This window comes from Nerophis ophidion, linkage group LG14 (genome assembly GCF_033978795.1).
Source record: "Nerophis ophidion isolate RoL-2023_Sa linkage group LG14, RoL_Noph_v1.0, whole genome shotgun sequence".
Classification (NCBI taxonomy): domain Eukaryota; kingdom Metazoa; phylum Chordata; class Actinopteri; order Syngnathiformes; family Syngnathidae; genus Nerophis; species Nerophis ophidion.
In genome coordinates this window covers 35564444-35584204 of record NC_084624.1, presented here as the reverse complement: position 1 = coordinate 35584204, position 19761 = coordinate 35564444, and the positions used below count along the sequence as shown (strand labels likewise).

The 19761-nt window shown below is 43.7% G+C and overlaps 2 protein-coding genes across 6 annotated transcripts; one reads left to right on the top strand and one right to left on the bottom strand.

The window, feature by feature from the left end:
• Positions 1 to 8677: 8677 nt before the first annotated feature.
• LOC133568531 (uncharacterized) lies at positions 8678 to 14479 on the bottom strand. 5 transcript variants are annotated; one of them, XM_061920527.1, is made up of 6 exons: positions 14032 to 14479; positions 13881 to 13946; positions 13656 to 13727; positions 13547 to 13597; positions 13298 to 13468; positions 8678 to 13055 (listed from the first exon to the last, which is right to left on the bottom strand). In XM_061920527.1, the coding sequence occupies exons 1-6, from the start codon at positions 14036 to 14038 to the stop codon at positions 12928 to 12930; spliced, it is 495 nt and encodes a 164-aa protein (XP_061776511.1). In that variant the 5' UTR covers positions 14039 to 14479; the 3' UTR covers positions 8678 to 12927. The 5 variants fall into 5 exon arrangements, with proteins under 5 accessions (XP_061776511.1, XP_061776509.1, XP_061776508.1 ...); XM_061920525.1 differs by having other exon boundaries at positions 14032 to 14476; XM_061920524.1 differs by having other exon boundaries at positions 13881 to 14476.
• Positions 14480 to 16170: 1691 nt separating this feature from the next.
• LOC133568530 (5-beta-cholestane-3-alpha,7-alpha-diol 12-alpha-hydroxylase-like) lies at positions 16171 to 18732 on the top strand. Its single transcript, XM_061920523.1, has one exon. It carries the CDS (start codon positions 16212 to 16214, stop codon positions 17751 to 17753), a length of 1542 nt encoding a protein of 513 aa, XP_061776507.1. The 5' UTR covers positions 16171 to 16211; the 3' UTR covers positions 17754 to 18732.
• Positions 18733 to 19761: the final 1029 nt, after the last annotated feature.

The window sequence follows — 19761 nt, the reverse complement described above, 5'->3', positions numbered from 1 at the left end:
CAAAGGTTAATGATTTATGAGGGGGTCAAGGTTAAAGGTCAAGGTTAAAGGTCAAAGTCAAAGGTCAGGTTCAAATATCAAGGTCAAGTGGGTGTGGCTTACCCGGAAGAGGGTGGAGTTAAGACCTGCGGTGGGAGTGGTTAAACCAGGAAGAGGGTGGAGTTTTAAACAGAAAGAGGGCAGAGTTAAGACCTGCGGTGGGAGTGGTTAAACCAGGAAGAGGGTGGAGTTAAGACCTGACAGGGAACAGAGGAGGGTTCAGTTTTTTTAAGAAAGCAATGTCATCTGAGCAGCATGTGACCATATATTTGATAGTTTAAATGTTTACGATCGTTTGAAACAACTTCCAGATTTCGATGTATTGATGGCTGGGAATGTTACGTGTGGAGATGTGGACACGCACGCACTTCACACACACACACACACACACACACACACACACACACACACACACACGAGGGGTACAAAAGGGCAGTGTAAGGCTTAGTCATTATTTGGAGCTTTATACGTTAGCGTAAAGACTTTGTTCGATTCGGTCATGATTAGTGAAACGCCTGTTTCGATTTATAAAAATAATAAAACTTACATTGACGCTCCGCAAAAAAGTCGAGTGTTTCTAAATCGTATTCAGATGCCGCCGACCGAATCTTTGCGTGAGAAATGGGATTTGGAAGCGTACGGGATGGAGGGATCTTTTGGATTTGTATTCAGATACGAAATGGGTGATATCTGCTTATTTCAGCTAAAAGAAAGAAGAGACGGAAGCCCTTTCTCGATATTTTCATCGTTATCTACCGTGGATTGGGAAGTTTTAAGACTGGCAATGCCCGATTTCCTGTGGCGTGATCCTTCACCGGTGGATAAACGCGTAAAAGGAAGCTTGTTTACTTACCCGACGATGGATGAGTTGAATGAGAGAAGAATTCTGTTCAGCGCTACCTGGGAGACGAAATCTTCAGCCTCGGGTCGTTGGTTTTTACGTGCCAGTCTCCGTGCTCCAAAAATCACCGGTACCTATACGGCTCAGTGGACCGAGCCCGATGTCTTTTCCCTGGAGTCTTTCAACGATGAATGCGGGGTGTTTACACCGTTGGTGGTCGTACCCATCGTGGCATGGCGAGAGCGAATGGCGTCGATGAAGGAGAAAATAAACGACTTGTTCCGAAGCAGTCGACAATGGAAAAGCATGCTGACGACGAGAAGAAAGTTGTCCTTTGAGACCACACCCCCGACGGAGGACGAAAGGACCTCCCCCGCTTCAGTTTCAACCAATAACCTTCAAGGAAACACCCCCTCCACCGACTCGTCCAATACCCTTTGAAAATCATAGCGTTAGTTTGATTGGTCGAGACTTTTTTTTCGACCCTCCCTATAAAAACAACCCCCACCCTGCAATTTTTTTTTCGACCAGACCATATTGGCTCCCTTTTTTGAACGCACGGATCTCAAACAAGAAAATGGCAAACAAGACCATCAGACGCGTAAAGACCCGTCTTATACCACAGGACGATTTCAAACCATCCGTAAACACGACTGATGAAGCAAACATGGCCGAGATCTTTAACCCTCCTGAAACGACGGCTGGATCGGAGGTGGTGAGCGACGATGAGACGTGTCGCTTCGGCAGATGTTTCTGCAGATGGGGGGTGAAAACCGACAACGCTACGCAGTCTTTGCCAGATGACGATAGGAAGGAGGAGGAAAAGGAGAATGACCTGATCATCATAACACCTCCGCCGTCCCCGCCACCACCCCCGTCACCATCCCTGTCACTCTTGGACCCCCCGTTGCACATCGATGATGAAACCGATGGGGGGAAGTGGTTGCTTTTCACCAGCACGGTGAAAACGGCCGTGTTTCATCTCCTCAACGAGGCCATCCGCCAGTTCAGGCAGAGCGAATGTTACGGTTGTCGGGTGAACCATCCGAGCCAGAGAAACCACCCGTGCCTGGAACCCTATGAAGAGGACTTTCTCCTGTACAACTACGACGGACTCATCAAGACTCTGCGTACGTCTAAATTCATTCAAGCCATTCAACGCTTGCTGATGCTTCGTCGCATTGAGGCTGAGGATTCAAGGGTCGAATCCTACGCCGACTCTCTGCTGTCTCAGCTGAAATCAGAGAGAAATGTCTGGTGGGCCATAGATGACGTGTACAACGAGTTGGTACGGGGTGATGAAACGATTTTGAGACATCTGGATATGGTGACAGAGTGTTGGAATAATTACAAAAAAGATGGGTAATTATTGGAGAAAACTTGTAAACTCCATCGAGAACCACGCTGTTATTTACCCGTTGATTGACGCGATGGAAGCGTATGTTCTAAAACGAGACAAACCTCAAAAACTACAAATTATTCTTGATTATGCCCGCTCTAAGCCTACCTGGGAAGCTACCTGGAAATCCGTTGTCTCTCATGCTTTTGACTTTGACATTTTTGAATCAATTTTGAAGGAATGGTCTAAAGAAAAGTCTTTTCAACCTTCTCCTTATCACGTGTTCATTTTATATGCTCTGTTTGTTGATATGTCGATGTATCGTCTACGATGCGACATCCCCGTCAACGTTTTGTTTGAACTACAAAAACTGCACGAAGCGATTAAATTCACCTACGGTATACCTGTTTTACATCAAACCTTGATTATAGTTTATAGTTTATAGAAAAAAATTGTTTTAGATTCGCTGTGTGGTGTCCATGAATGAATAAAAACAAACTGTTTTAGATTCATTGTGTTGTTTCCATGAATGAATAAAAGAAATGTGTACCAAGCAACACGAGTTCATTTCTCTTTGTCTTTCCACAATGGAGAAAGCTATGGAAAAAGCATACCATACACCCGCACACCCGGGTAGTTTTGGAGGGGTAGATCGACTCCGTCGAGCTGTGCAGGATGAAACGGGGCAACGTGTCACAAAAGAAAAAGTTCAAGAATATTTAACGGGACAGGACGCCTATACACTCCATAAACCGGTTCGCATTCATTTTCCAAGAAACAGAGTCTTTGTCCCGCGACCTTTAACCCAGTTTCAAGCCGACCTCTGTGACATGCAAGCCTTGGCTGAATATAACGACGGTTATAATTATTTATTAACGGTCATAGATGTATTTTCCAAGAAGGCCTATGTGAGGGTTTTGAGGAGAAAGACGTCCGTGGAGGTGGTTGAATCGTTTCAATCGGTGTTGGGGGAAAGTCAGATTCCTCGCAAACTCCAAACCGACGCGGGAAAAGAATTTTTTAACAAGAGTTTTCAAGCTCTGATGAAGAAACACAATATTGTACATTTTTCTACGGCCAGCGATCTCAAAGCTTCGGTGGTTGAAAGATTTAATCGTACTCTGAAAGGGAGAATGTGGAGATATTTTACAGCCAACAACACCAGGCGCTACCTAGACGTCTTACAAGACTTGGTAAAAAGCTACAATCACGGATATCACAGCAGTATTAAAATGAAACCGGTGGATGTGACTTTGGAAAATACCCCTCAAGTGTTTGAGAATCTCTACGGCTCATTCACAGCATTCAAACGCAAATACAAATTTGCCACGGGAGATATGGTGAGAATATCCAAAGTGAGAGGAGTGTTTGATAAAAAATATGAACAGAGTTTTACAGACGAGGTGTTTACAATAACACGACGTCTCCATCGATCTCCCCCGGCATACAGACTGAAAGATTTTGACGGTGAAATAATAGAGGGTTCTTTTTACGAAGCCGAGTTGCAGAAAGTAAAAGAGAGCGAGGACAAGCGCTATCATGTGGAGGAAATTCTAAAACGACGTACGGTCGGTGGCAAAAAACAAGTTCTAGTGCACTGGAAAAACTGGCCCGAAAAATTCAACAGTTGGGTGGACGCTGACCTCCTTACAAATGTATAAAACAATCTGATGCCTTTGATGAGCCTCACAGTCTAAAGATCATCGAGCATTATGGATCATTCCTGCAACGAGGGTTTTTACCTCACCTTACCCTCCAACGCCAGCCTCAACGTATTTAAAGAAAACAAAAGTTCCCATTACCAGATAGATTTAAGTCAACATATAGATTTAGCAGGCTCATGGGAGGTGGCCTTAACAGAGATTTCATACCCTCGCTCATGGTATAATGTTTCTAACGGAGCATTTTATGAATGGCTAAAGAGACCTCCACCGGTGGGACCTGAAAGCAATCCTGGAATGGGGATAGTTTACCGTCAAGAATTGAGAGGGGGATGTTATGAGAACATTACACGATTCATAAATGAACTGAATGAATCTTTACAAAAAATTGACAACGATGTGAGGATAGCCTTTGACGATGTTAAAAAGCGAATCTCCTATCAATCAGGGGGTCAAACTCATTTTCGTTTTTCCCCTTCCCTGGCTTACATCATGGGAGTGAAACCTGGAAAGTGGATCAACTTTGACCGGGGGTCGGCCCCCTATCCCGCGGATATAAACGCCGGTTTCTACCATCTCTACTGTTACAGTGACGTGGTGCGACCTCAGATAGTAGGCGACGCTTATGCTCCTCTTTTGAGAATCGTGAGTGTAGAGGGAGCTTACGGTGAGATTGTCACCAAGTGTTTTAACCCCGCCTACTATTTACCCGTCTCGAAAAATCACATTGAAAACATCAGGGTGGAGATTAAATCTGATCAGAACAAACACGTCGACTTCACCTTTGGAAAGACCATCGCGAAGCTCCACTTTAGACCCGTTAGAAAGTAAAACCAACAACAATGAGAATGAGTCAACCCATGCACGACCCTCTACGTTTAGTGGGTTATTACGAAAGCCAGGTGGGGGGTTCCCTCCCCGGTTTCACAGGTTCACCTGTGATGTACGGGCGTGGGATAGGCTCCGTGTTTTCCAGGTTGTTTCGTTTTGTATCACCTCTGGTGAAAAGAGGTTTTGCCCTGGTCAAACCTCATCTTAAAACAGCGGCAAAAAATATCGCTTCCGACGTATTCAGTCATGCCGTTGGAAAAATGGGTAGTGGGGTACAAGACGGATCAGGAGGAATAATGGTCCTGGCTAGACAACCCCGAAAGAGACCCCCGGGACGACGTCTCTCAACGAGTGGTAAAAAACGCCGTCATCTGGGGAGAAGAAAATCAGTCGGTAAAAGGTTTTCAAAGAGAAGGACCGTCGTTCCCTCACACGATATATTTTAAAAAAAAAAGAAAAAAGATGGCTCTTTTACATCAAAATTCGGCCGAATGCACGATGGCCGAGCTGGATTTATTTTCAGCTCCTATGACTCAGATGTCTATCGATGATAAATCCTACACAGAAGTCCTACCGCTATCCGCCATCACTGACGGGGGTCCTATTGAATTTTTCATCCCGGGAGAAGGTGAAAAGTACTTGGATCTGAATGACACATTACTTTACCTGCGGGTTAAAATTACCCGCGCCGATGGATCAAATATCCCAAACGACGCCAATGTGGGTCTCATCAATTATCCTCTAAACACCATCTTCAGCCAATGCGACATTATGCTCGGGGAAAGACTGATTTCTCAATCCAGCGCCACACACCCATACAGGGCGATAATTGAAACGCTACTAAACTATTCTGAAGCCACACTCAGAAGTCAATTCTCAGCCGGGTTATTCCACAAAGACACCGGCGGCTCAATAGACTCTATAGAAACAGCGAACGGACCAAACAAAGGACTCAACATCAGAGCCGGTTACACGGCTGAATCTAAAGAGGTTCAGCTACTAGGACCCCTCCACGCAGACATTCTTTTCAGCGAGAGACTCCTTCTCAACTCGGTGGATCTGAGGATCAAACTCACGCGTGCCAGCGACGCCTTTTGTCTCACAGGGGCTGCGGACGGTACTTTCCGTCTGAAAGTGCTGGGTGCCTCTCTCTTCACAAAAAAGGTCACCGTTTCGCCGGCCGTACGATTGGGGCACGCCTCGGCCTTACTCAAAGGAAACGCACTCTACCCTTTGTCACGGGTCAGCGTGAAAACCTACTCTATCCCTGAAAATTCCAGAGTATGCACACAAGAAAATTTGTTTTTGGGCACGATGCCTAAATACATTGTTTTGGGTATGGTAAATCATGAAGCTTTCACAGGAAGAAGAGATCTCTCACCCTTTAATTTCCAGCATTTTAACGCTGAATACATCACCCTCTGTCACGCGGGAAAACAAATTCCCTCCAAAGCTTTCCAACCGCAATTTAACCAGGGGGCTTCGGTCAGAGAGTTTTACAACATGTTTACCGCTACAGGGAGGCATATGAAAGATTTACCTCTGTGCATCAACAGACAAGATTTTGAACGGGGTTATTCGCTGTTTGTGTTCAATCTCAATCCGGGAGAGGACAGCGACGCATTGTCTCGGGTTTCTAATGGCACTTTGAGGTTGGAAATGAGATTCAGAGTACCCTTACCCAACACGGTCACTCTTGTGGTTTACGCATGTTACGATTCTATTTTGGAAATTGATTCCAAACGACAAGTGCTGGTGGATTATTATTGACGACGGAGATGAATAACCATCAACTGGAGAAGCTTCTGCGACGAGTGTTGGGGAATGTTTTCTGTGGTGTATGGGCCTCCGACCAACTCCCCTCACTGACTCGCTCCTTTACCCCACCCTCCTACTTTATCGTCAACACCCACGAAGGACATCGACCGGGGGAGCACTGGTTATCGATGACTCTGGAGGAAGATGGGACCGCCACTTTTTTTGATTCTTATGGATTTTCTCCCGATTTTGATTACTACCCTCGGAGCATCTTGAACTTTTTGGAAAATCGTTCTGACCGTATATTGTACCACAACCTACAGCTTCAACACCCTTTGTCCACAGTGTGCGGTCAACACTGCGTTTATTATCTGCACCATCGATTTTGCGGACTGTCTTTTGAACAAGTTTTGTCTTTATACACAGATGATGTAGTAAAAAATGATCTTGAAGCATATACCCTGGTTAAAAAAATTCAATGTTGTACTAGCACGAATAAGAATAATAGTAGTCGTTGTGGCGTACAAGACGTCTGTTGTTTAGAAACTTTTTTGAACCGTTGAAATGAAAATGCTGTACACACTGCGTTTGATGAATAAAAAAACATTTTATTGAAACAAGAGTTTTGTCATCATTCATTCAAGGTTTAACCAATGTGGGGACAATGTCACTTTTCTACCTCTTCTTTTCCTCTCGGGGGATAGAAATGTTTCTTTTTCCACCCATTCTGATTCAAACTCTCCATCCGCTTTCAGACGTCTGTATTGATCTCGTGCTTTGGGGTTATGAATGGTCGATGTGGGGACATTTAGCTCCGTCAACGCTGTTAAAAATTTTCTCCAACCCTCAGGCGTGCGGGTCTGTGGATTTTTGGACCGTTGCATCAGGTGTTTCAGTAAATCGATCATATGAGATCCCTGCACCGGTGTACCGTTTTGAACAAACTCTCCTTTAGAGGTCCACCCCTTATCATTCTCGGATAATTTTTTCATAATGTACTCGGCGTTGTTACGGTCGCGTCGGGGGAGGATTTTCAGAACTTCGATCATCGTGACATCCTTTGACCCCCCGCCAGTATTCCGAGGTTTATCCTCCGGTTTATCCATCGGTTTATCCTCTGGTTTATCCTCCGGTTTATCCTCAGAGTCATTCCATGGTTCACCCCGCAAATCCTTGTGTAAAGTCAGAGTCATCCTTTTCTCCTCCCGTTGCCCCTGCTTCAACAGGCCGAGATATCTCTGCAGCAGGGTATCGTATATTTTTATTCTTTCATGAGGATTCATTCCGGGTTCGTTTAAGACGGCTCTCATTTTAACATCTAGATCATCCTCCGCCGAGTCTCTGATGGTCGGCTCCGGGCGAGTCAGACGATTTAATTGTTGGGGGGATAGGAGAAACAATTTTTGAGCCTTTTTCATCTTCAACCTTTTCCGCTCAATCCACCGATAAGATTCCCTATAAACGGTACGACGGTGGCCAGTAAGGGTAGAAGAAAACCGCCCGACTGTTTCATCAGAGTCTGGCGTTTGCGTTTCAGTCCAGTCCTTTTATCAGCCAGCAGTCGGATGATTTTCTTTTGTTTTTTAAGCTGAGCAAATTGAGACGGTGATAAGGGCACATTACCCTTCAGAATGTTTAAAGCAATTTCACACAGCGTCTGGATAAAGTCTGGTGAGCCGTGACTCAGAATATCTCGACGTTTTTGTGGTGTGGCATGGTACAGAGCTTTTAACATGGGACCGTTCCTCTTTACACGCTTTGACATTATGTTTTTGGCACGTAGACAACGGGCCACTGGTGCGGAAGCACGCCCGACCTCACTCTGTATTGTTCTGGACAGAAAGGTGTCAGGTCGACCAATAAATAGCCATGAGCATCCAAAGTAGCATCCGCAAAACTTTCCAAGAAAAAACTTTTTTGTGCGGGGAACATTTGCTGTGCCAACACGTTAATCTGCAATCTGTCCCGCGGATTCTTAAACAGTATCATATAATTACAGTTTAAGCTAATGGTGCGTGAAAATTTTCCCTGATGAAAAACATTCTGGGTCAGCATCATAACGCTCATATTTCTATGATGTCTATACTGCGTGAAAATTTTAACCACTTCGGGGTGATTTGAGGCTTGAAAAATAACATCGTCCAAAATCACCAAATGGGTCTGATCGTCCGGAAACAAGTTTTCATCTTCAAAGGAATCAGGCAGTCCTTCAACAAATTTTATTTTTTTATTCATCTTTTTTAATTCAGCATACATGGGTTGGAAAGATGTATAAATCCACACAATGTTGTCGGGTATAGAATTCATGACGTGTTCACAATTTTCCAATACACATTTTACAAAAAAAGTCTTTCCGCAACCACTAGGTCCTACAACCAGGCATGAAAAAGGTGTATGAAATCTGGGATCAAAGTCTACTCGTTCCATTTTTTCCATTTCCTCTCTAATACCCGAAAGGTAAAGTTTTCCCGTCGGGAAAGAGACGTCTTTTGTCATACACCACTCGAAACTTTTTTTCGAAAGACGAGTTATTTAAAAGGAACCCCCTTTTATCACGAACAATTTGGTGATGAGGGGTGTAGATCGCACCTGTTTTGTCTTCCTCCAGATAGCCCTCCACCAAATCTTTAACGCTGTCAAAGTTGACCCTCTCACAACACTCGCGGGTTTGAGTGATTCCTTTGGCACGCAGCACAGTTTTTTTACCCTGCAGGGTATGGTAGGCATAACTCTTTGGACCGGCGGAGACGAATTCGTGAATGCTGTCTCCTCCCAACTCATCCGTCAAATCGCCTAGATAGGACCCCGTCTCCAGAGAAACTTCCCCCTCGTTTACCGTGTAGATTAAACTATCGGTGTCTGTGTAAAGAACTCTCTCTTGCAACCCCTCTAGGTAACCGTACATTTTCAAACGTGCGTAAGCGGTGGTAAAAGCAGCGACAAATACATTATTTGTGTTACCGGGAAGCACCACGCTGTTTTTACTGTATTGCCATTGCACCATAGCAATTTGCTCGTTGAGAAAGGAAAAATATTCAACCTGATATTTTCCTGAAAATACAAAGTCGAAAAATACTTCACTTTTTCTCACCAAGGTGGTCTGAGTTCTATTGCACCTCTCCGCAAACTTTCCCCAAAGGCTGTTTAAACAGAGTTTTGACATTTGTCTCTTGGCAGGGTTGGGTTCGATTTTTTCAGCATCCAGCTGTATTCCCTGATTTTCACGATATTCACGAATGTACTTTTCCCTGCTTTCTGCATCGACGGCTTCTTTGGGATACCCTGAAGCTTCTTGCTTACCCTTTAGGAAAGTTTGAACATAACCCGTAAAAACGGTTTCGCTCCGTTCTTCAAAGTGCCACACCTCCGTAATCTTACCGACTCTGTATCCCAACTGTAAAGCTTTGTTGAATTCGAGCGTGACCCAGACTCCCGTCAATGCCCTTCCTTCCTCATCATGTTCGCAGGGTTCCTGCTGGTTATTGTTTTCTGCGCATGTGCGGCAAAGTGTAAACACTAGTTTACCCTTGACCGTTCTGTAGGGTAGCACAGGGAAATAGAGACCTCGAGGAGGGTGAACAACGGCTCTGACCAGACCGAAATAGTTTCCAACATCGTCAAAATCCGTGTGGATGATGACAGGATGACCCAGGGGGTAAGGAAATGCGCTGTTGACGTACGGGTAGAGAGAGGTGACATCCTCATACAATACACGCTGGTTCTCACCCGCCGTGTGCCTCAAGCAAAAGGCGCTTGTCCTACCTCCATAAAGAGCGTCTCGAGGCATGAGAGGTGCGGGGTAATTGCGTGTTTTGAGAAAGTCTATTACCCTAGGGTTTGATTTTTTCATTTCATTCCACTCGTGCTCTCTGATGACGATGATGTTGACCTTGTGGTCACGCTTTAACGCTTTCATTTTTTTCTCGGTAGCCTTGTGCAACTCCTCGAACGGTGTGTTTGTCAAAGGGCATACAGCACCGGGTTCGAAACACGTCGGGCATCCGTGATAAAAACACCCCTGAAATTCCCAGACGAATGGTTTGCCACCGATTATAGCAAACCCATCCACAAAGTATGCCCCCATCTGTTTTTCGCCTTTGTTTAAAGCATGCTGAATGAAAATACCACGACGATGCGACTCCCATTCTAACCATTGGATGCTGGTGTGTGAGTATTTTTTACACAACCCTCGGTAGTTATCCGGGGAAGGTATGGCTAGAGAACGCGGCTCGAGGAAATTAGTCACAAACACCTTCATGCAGGCCGAGGCTATGGTGATACGGGAGAAGGGGTCAACACCCGTCTCGCTCGTAAACTCGGCTCTAAATTTGATGCAACCCTCACGAAGAACATTGACGTCGTTTTTACAGTAGTGTACCGCTTGTTTTTGAAAATCAAAGACCTCGCTTTTCTCATTTTGATACCACGTCTCAAACTTGGTGCGTTCAACAGGTGTCATGCGTTCTACACCGTAATTGCTGATTGCGGGGTATTTTCCGACATAATTTAAATGTTCCTCCGAACTAAATTTGTGAGGAAAATACCCCTTGGACCAGCAATCACCGAGTCCTAACGCTTTTGGCATAGCGCTAAGCGGCATGGTAAGGAAGGAAAGCGAGTCAATGTATTTTTGCAAAAAATCAGGGTCTTTAAAACAGAGAACTTTACTCCCCTGCATGATAATTAAGGGTGCTATACCCAGCCGTACCATGCCTCTCAGAATCAAGTAACCGTCAAATCCTCTCGAATTGTGGGCTATAAATGTAGATTTAAGATAACGAGGTTTCCTGAAATGATTGAGGAAAACTGTAACACAATCCAGTCCAAAAGCACACCACTCTTCTCCTTGCAGCGTCTTGGTACAGACTAGAAAGGGAATGTGAGTGTGATTGTCATCGACAAACGTCTCAAAATCATAGAATATGATATTATCATTGTGGTTTACTTCACGTGGTTGGGGTTGTATATAGCAAAGATGTCGTGTTTCAGGTGTCTCTGAGTCACTGCGAGGTAGCTCTTCTTTACATATTTGACATTTTAACTTAGGGCACGTGTGTTTAGCGATACCTGTAGCCACAGGTACATCGTAAAATAGGTTGCATTTAAGGCATTTCTTTCGCCGATCGCAGTTGCTGACGAGTTTTTCCATAACCCGGTGTTTTACCCTGTGTCTGAGGAGACATGCAGGAGAACGACACCACATGTTGCAATCCCTGCAAAGCACAGTTTTCCCCTCTATTTTTACACACCCGTTTTGTGTACAGACCAAGCAATAGCCGTCGCATTTGTGTCTGTCGGGTTTGTCGTACCCTTGGTAACAGTAGTGACAAACGTGCGGTTTTGACAAAAAACCTTTAATGTTAATGATACCGCTGTAATGATTCTGAGATAAATACAGATACAACGGATTTTCTGATTTGGGGTAATCCGTCTCGAACCGTGAGAGGGGTCGTTGGCCCTCTTCTCTGTACAGTATGACAATTTTACGACGTACCACTTTTTCAAATTCACGAATATGACTGAAAGTGACGGAAGTCTGTTCGTCTAAGCCCGCTTTTCTCTGTATTTTTTCAGCCTCCGCCACAGCCTGGCTATCTGTAAATTCAGGATGTAACAGACTTGCTAGGCTAATGGCAAAACATAGTTGATTATTCGAGTTTAATGGATTGTAAAGATAACGAGCTTTTTTTCTGCGGATTTCATGTTCCAAAAGGGTTTCGATTTTTCTTCTTACACCACCTCGAGGGTTATGTATCACCTGGACCATCACCTGTATTTCTTCATCGTTCAATATTTCAACGTTTGATTGTACCAACAGATCTAACACATCTTGAAAAGCATTCATCACAGCCCCGGCATCGTTTCGAAATGTAAATGAAGTGTGTTGATTTGCACTTTCACCGGATAACTCCAATTGAATGATATCGCCGGGTCTAGCTTCCTTAGTTACCATCTGTGTCAGCTTTTTAAGGCTCCCCAAGACTCCGCGGTAAAATGTGGCGTAATCTGTTACATCGTTGTTTTGAGGAAAAGTTAAAACGCTGGATAGTTGTATATTGTTGAATGTTTCCCTCCTCAAGACATTTACCCCATCACCCCTCTGGGTCTCATTTGAAATTGATTGGTCAGCCGTTGACGGTTGGTTCTGCATGACCCCCACCACCTCCGAAAAATCCAAACATTCCCCCGAGGGTGTCGCCCCTCCCAACACATCGTGATGCTGTGTAGAGGCTTGTGTGTTTGTGTTTGAATTTAACACATTAATATCATCTTGCAAAGACGGATCATTGTTTGGTTCCCATTCTATCTGGTTGTTTGGATCTAAATGATGATTACAAACGTCTTCATCTTCTTCAATAACTACATCTAATTCAGATGGAACTACACCCATTATATTTCTCTAAAGAAAAAAAAGAAAAAATAATTCGAATGGAACAGATATAACAAACCAGTATGTATCAAATCATGTCTGCCATCTTCATGAGAGTGCGAGCCAGTATACGATAGTACTGTTTCAGCCTTCTTCTGTTTCTATCATGTTTGTCGAGCTGGCGGGCGCATCTACGCTTCCTCCTGCGTTTGTTGCCTGTGGAAAAAAAAAAAAAAAAAAAAAAAAAAAAAATTAATATATACCGGCTTTAACCACATGTGGCGCTGTCATCTCCACTCATGCAAGCATAGCCGGAAACAACCGCCCACCTCCGGAATCAGTCCCCGCCCATTCCCCTTAGGCGCGAAATTCATTTGAGCGAAAGACATTGGAATGAGAGGAGCTCTTTAAAGCTCCTGAGAATCTTAAAAAGCTTACAGAAAACGAGAAAAACTTACAGCGGGTGCCTGTTGGACATTCACCGTCGTTTTCGATGATTTCCCCACGGAGCAAGGATTCGATGTCTGGAGTCTTTGGCGCAATCAAGCCTTCTCCTCTGCCTGGAATGGCCGTTGACGGACCCTCCAGCGTTAAGGGAGACCAGTGAGCAAGAGATGTAAACGGAAAATCTGTAAGTAAATATATGTATATATGTATCGTATACCGCATGTTTTTTTTCTTGTAAAAATGAGAATTATTTGACTCACCAGACTGCGATTGGGTTAAAGGGATCGCGTTGGTCTCTTCCGGCGAATCCTCTATAAAACAAAATAATGAATACACACAATATTAAATAATTCGAAGGTTTAAACACACCTCGATAATCATCTTCCAACTTTGTAAGATCGATCAAACAAAGTTCTTCGTCTTTCACTTCGTCGTCATCGGCTGTTAAAAAAAAAAAAGGTATTACATCGTCGTACACGTGCAATGCTTTTAACGTTTAAATGCTTAAACGGAGTTAAACCATTGTCTAATAATGTGGTAAAAACGGAGGTAATGAAATGAATACAGTAAAAAAAAATAAAAATCGGTACTTACACAAAAGGATTGGAGACTCTGTTAGGAGATCCCTTGGTGGTGGGTGAATTTCAACTCGATGTTCGACTGTTTTTAGTTCGAATAAATACTTATTATAGTAACATTAAACAGACGTGTTACAAGGAATGAAAAAAAAAAAAAAAGAAATTACCTTTCATTTTGCAAATCGCGGTTACACTGTGTTCTGCTCTAGTTCTCCATCTGTTTAAATATGTTTTCGTGAGGTATGGAAGTTGTTTCAGACGGTCGTAAACATTTAAACGGTCAAATGGGTGGCCAGTTTCTATTCATACGAAATTCTCAAGCTCCCATAAAAACTGAACCCTCCTTTGTACCCCAAACTGACCTGTTGATTCAAACGGTCATAAACATTTAAACTGTCAGATGGGAAGTCAGTAAAAACTGAACCCTCCTTTTGTCCCCCAAACTGACCTGTTGTTTCAAACGACCGTAAAGACCAGTTGCTACGTGACACTGTGTTCTGCGATAGTTTTTTCCATCTGTTTAAATATGTTTTCGTGAGGTACGGAAGTTGTTTCAGTGCGTACGAATGTGTGTGTGTGTGTGTGTGTGTGTGTGTGTGTGTGTGTGTGTGTGTGTGTGTGTGTGTGCGTGTGTGCGTGTGTGCGTGTGTGCGTGTGTGCGTGCGTGCGTGCGTGCGTGCGTGCGTGCGTGCGTGCGTGCGTGCGTGTGTGTGTGTGTGTGTGTGTGTGTGTGTGCGTGTGTGTGCGTGTGTGTGCGTGTCCACCAAAAACTTCCCAATCCACGATAGATAACGATGAAAATATCGAGAAAGGGCTTCCGTCTCTTCTTTCTTTTAGCTGAAATAAGCAGATATCCCCCATTTCGTATCTGAATACAAATCCAAAAGATCCCTCCCCTTCCAAATCCCATTTCTCACGCAAAGATTCGGTCGGCGGCATCTGAATACGATTTAGAAACACTCGACTTTTTTGCGGAGCGTCAATGTAAGTTTTATTATTTTTATAAATCGAAACAGGCGTTTCACTAATCATGACCGAATCGAACAAAGTCTTTACGCTAACGTATAAAGCTCCAAATAATGACTAAGCCTTACACTGCCCTTTTGTACCCCTCGTGTGTGTGTGTGTGTGTGTGTGTGTGTGTGTGTGTGTGTGTGTGTGTGTGTGAAGTGCGTGCGTGTCCACATCTCCACACGTAACATTCCCAGCCATCAATACATCGAAATCTGGAAGTTGTTTCAAACGATCGTAAACATTTAAACTATCAAATATATGGTCACATGCTGCTCAGATGACATTGCTTTCTTAAAAAAAACTGATCCCTCCTCTGTTCCCTGTCAGGTCTTAACTCCACCCTCTTCCTGGTTTAACCACTCCCACCGCAGGTCTTAACTCTGCCCTCTTTCTGTTTAAAACTCCACCCTCTTCCTGGTTTAACCACTCCCACCGCAGGTCTTAACTCCACCCTCTTCCGGGTAAGCCACACCCACTTGACCTTGACATTTGAACCTGACATTTGAACCTGACCTTTAACCTTGACCTTTAACCTTGACCCCCTCATAAATCATTAACCTTTGAACTTGACCCCTCATAAATCATTGACCTTTGACCTTGAGGGTCATAAATCATTGTTTTATGGGGGGTCATAAATCACTTTTGACTAAAGGTAGGGACTTAACTTCTCTCATAGCTCATCTTAGCAAATCATATACAGAGTGACGACACCCTGTGATATCATTTCTCGGGTTTAAAAACCAGGGTTACTATTATTACATACAATTATTATATTTATATAATGATTACCATTTGTGCAACCCTTTGAGAGCAGAAGGGCACTTTGGTTGACAACGAGGGCACGGTCACTTTTTAAACGTTCCTGTACAGTGAATGGTCAACTTTTATCAACCAGCTCCACTTTGTACCTGCAAAAACTTTGTCACATAAAAGTGCGTCGCTTTTGCAAAATGTGTCTTTTTTTTTTTTTTAAGTATTCTTTGGGGAATTATACATGCCAAAACAATGCACCCATTCAAGTCTGTATTTCAAACAAACATCTGTTTGTAGTTTGTAGAAAGGACGAAAAAGCCATCTTTTCCCCATTAGGGAGTGTAATCACTTCATTTGACAGCTAACAAACACACATTACAAATGGCCAGCGTCTAAATGGATATACATGTGTTTTTTATTACAAATACTGCTTGTACCTATCCATAAATGAAAACCTGCTGAGTTCCTGGAACACTGAAACCCAATCCCCTGTGCTTAGAGGAGGAGCTAAACACAGTTTATGACTTAGGATGTGGACCTGAAGTCCAGATCAACTGTTTGTGTGTCAGAGGGAACAGTCATGGGACTGCTGCTGCCAATCCTTCTCGCGGTTTTCACGGCACTTCTGGGAGGCTTGTACCTTCTTGGGGTTTTCCGCCAGCGCAGACCAGGAGAGCCCCCGTTGGATAAGGGGCTCATCCCTTGGCTGGGCCATGTTTTGGAGTTCCGCAGGGACACGCTGCAGTTCCTGGAGAGGATGCAGAAAAAGCATGGTGATGTGTTCACTATCCAGCTGGGCGGCTACTATTTCACCTTCCTCCAGGACCCCTGGTCCTTTGGACCCTTGGTTAAGGAGAGCCGAGAAAAACTGGACTTCAATAAGTTTGCCAAGTTTCTGGTCCGCAGGGTTTTCAGCTACTGGTCTGCAGAGAGCGAGCATCATATTCTCCAGCAGACCAGTAACAAGCACCTGAAAGGGGATGGTCTAGAGGTCCTGACACAGTCCATGATGGGCAATCTACAGAACCTGATGCTGCACAACATCGACGGACCTGCTGAGGGGGCGGATAAGGCCTGGATAGAAGATGGACTCTTCATGTACTGCTACAACGTTGTCTTCAGGGCTGGCTACTTGTCCTTGTTCGGAAACGTGTGCCCCAAGTCAGAAGGCGGCGAGAAGATTGCCAAAGAGAAAGACAGAGCGGAATCTGAAGTTTTGTTTCATGAGTTTCGTAAATATGACGTTCTCTTCCCGAACTTGGCGTACGGGGTCCTGCCTCCGAAGAAGAGAATAGAAGTCAAGAAGCTGTTGGAGTACTTCTGGGATGTCGTGTCGGTGTGCAAGGTCAAAACCAGAGACAACGTCAGCGGCTGGGTTTGGGAAATGCAGCAGATCCGTGGGGAGATGGGCATGGATGAGTCTATGATCAGCAGGTATATGTTTCTCCTGCTTTGGGCCTCGCAGGGCAACACGGGCCCGTCCTCTTTCTGGCTGCTCCTCAACCTCATGAAGCACCAGGACGCCATGGCGGCCGTCAAGGAGGAGGTGGATCGGATAGTGCGGGAGTCCGGTCAGAAAGTCACACGTGGCGGGCCCTTGCTGGACCTGACGCGGGACATGCTAATGAAGACTACGGTCCTGGACAGTGCTATAGAGGAGACCCTGCGTCTCACCACCGCACCTCTCCTCACCAGGGCCGTGCTCCAGGACATGACACTAAATCTGGCCGACGGCCGGCAGTACCATGTCCGCAAGGGGGACAGGGTGGCGGTCTTCCCTTACTGTTGCGTCCACATGGACCCGGGACTCCACCCGGACCCCAAGTCCTTCAAATACGACCGCTTCCTTAATCCTGACAGGAGCAAGAAGACAGACTTTTACAAAGACGGCAAGAAGGTGAAGTTTGTCAGTATGCCCTGGGGCGCCGGGGTGTCCATCTGTCCGGGTCGCTTCTTCGCCACTAACGAGCTCAAACAGTTTGTATTCCTCATGCTGGTCTACTTTGAGTTTGAGCTGCTGGATCCTGAAGAGGCGATCCCGGGAATCGACTCCAAGCGATTAGGGTTTGGATCAATGCACCCTGTCAGAGATGTTCGATTTCGCTACAGACTCAGATTTTAAACCCACCTTCGAGGCCCTTAGATCAGCTCTCTATTTGCACACTTTGTCTATCCACCTTTATGTTTTATAACTGCATGTAAAGAAATCCAGTAATTTTTACTATGAAGAATCTCACACTATTTTGCCACAGAACCTTCTGCAGCAGCTGTAATGATTTGCTTAAACGCCATGTTTTGTGATGAGAAACACATGTGAAAATGACGCGTAGCTCAAAACAATGTGGGACCGATTGACACTTGGCAAGTTGGCAGTATATTTTTGTTCAAGTTGGAAGTATTCGCTGAGAATGTACTTGAAAACAAGTCTTTAATACACTTTATGTTCAAATAATGCTTGCTTTTAATAAATCCCGACAATTCTGAAAACAGGAAAGGATCTTTTTTTTTTTTACTTGTACATGAACAAATTAAAGCATTGGCTCTCAAACTCTGGCACAGGTATCACTTGGGGTATGTGGTCTTTCTCTGTAAGTAAGATTTATTTTTTATTAGAAAAACTATTTGACACATCCAAAGCCAGTCAATTTATTTGAATAAGAAGTTGTGACTGAGATTGCACATATCAGAATCAAAATTAGATTTAGTTTGGAATTATATGTATAAATAAACATGCATTAACCAAAGATCAGCTGAACTTTGATTCAAAACAAGCCAATACCTGCGAAGTAGCAAAAAATGATAGTACTTGCAATGCAATATATTTTTGAAGAGGTATTTGGTGTAACAAGCTTAATCAGGCATAATTTGTGGTTAACTGTATGTATCTCTTGATGTTCCTGCCAAAGAAAATATTTTAAAAAGTGTGTTGCGTTGCAAATGGTTGATGGCACTGAGGTACCTTAAGGACAACGAGAAAAAGGAATACAAATTCCATGCAAGGGACCGACTGTGTATGCCGAAGTTGAATGTCATCACATGCACAGAGTTGTACGTTTCTGTAGGCTGTAATTTGTTTTTTTTCAAATAAAACCTGATCTTTCTGCCGAGCCAATCTTCATTTCACCAAAAGAAATACTGACTAGGGCAGGGGTCGGGAACCTTTTTGGCTGAGAGAGCCATGAAAGCCAAATATTTTAAAATGTATTTCCGTGAAGAGCCATATCATATTTTTTAACACTGAGTACAACTAAATGCGTGCATTTTTTAAGTAAACCCAACATTTTTAGAGTAAAATGAGTAATTATTTTTAATAACATTGTTATTTCTTGAACAGGTGCGGTAAAAAACGGGTGGATGGATTAAAATGCATGAGAAAGTTTTATATTTTGAACGTTATTTTTAACATCGTGATTACCAGCGGAATTATTCATTAATTATCGTGTTAATGGGTCGGGAACCTTTTTGGCTGAGAGAGCCATGAAAGCCAAATATTTTAAAAATGTATTCCCGTGAGAGCCATATCATATTTTTTAAACACTGAAAACAACTAAATGCGTGCCTTTTTCAAAGTAAAACTAACATTTTTAGAATATAAGTCTAATTCTTTTTAATAACATTATTTCTTGAACAGATGCGATAGAAAACGGATGGATGGATTAAAATGCATTAGAATGTTTTATATTTTGAACGTTATTTTTAACATCGTGATTACCAGCGGAATTGTTCATTACGTATCGTGTTAAGCAATGTCAGCTAAGATTTATCTGAGAGCCAGATGCAGTCATCAAAAGAGCCACATCTGGCTCGAGAGCCATAGGTTCCCTACCCCTGGACTAGGGGAAAAAGAGAGTCCAAACTTGAAAATATTTATAAGAACATTAGGCTTTGGGAGAAAAGGTCACATGCAGCTTTGCCAACATCTGCAGGAGATGAACGCCATGTGTTCTTTACAACGTATGAGTATAAGGGTAAATTCCAATGGGCTGCTGTGGTTTAAACAACTAATTTATTCTAGAAAGAAAACTGACTTTTGTATACACAGTTATTCATATAAAAAGGAAAACCCCCAGACTGAACTTGAAAATAATTTTCACTTGTATTCTGTGTGTTTATGGGCTTTCTTTTTCAAT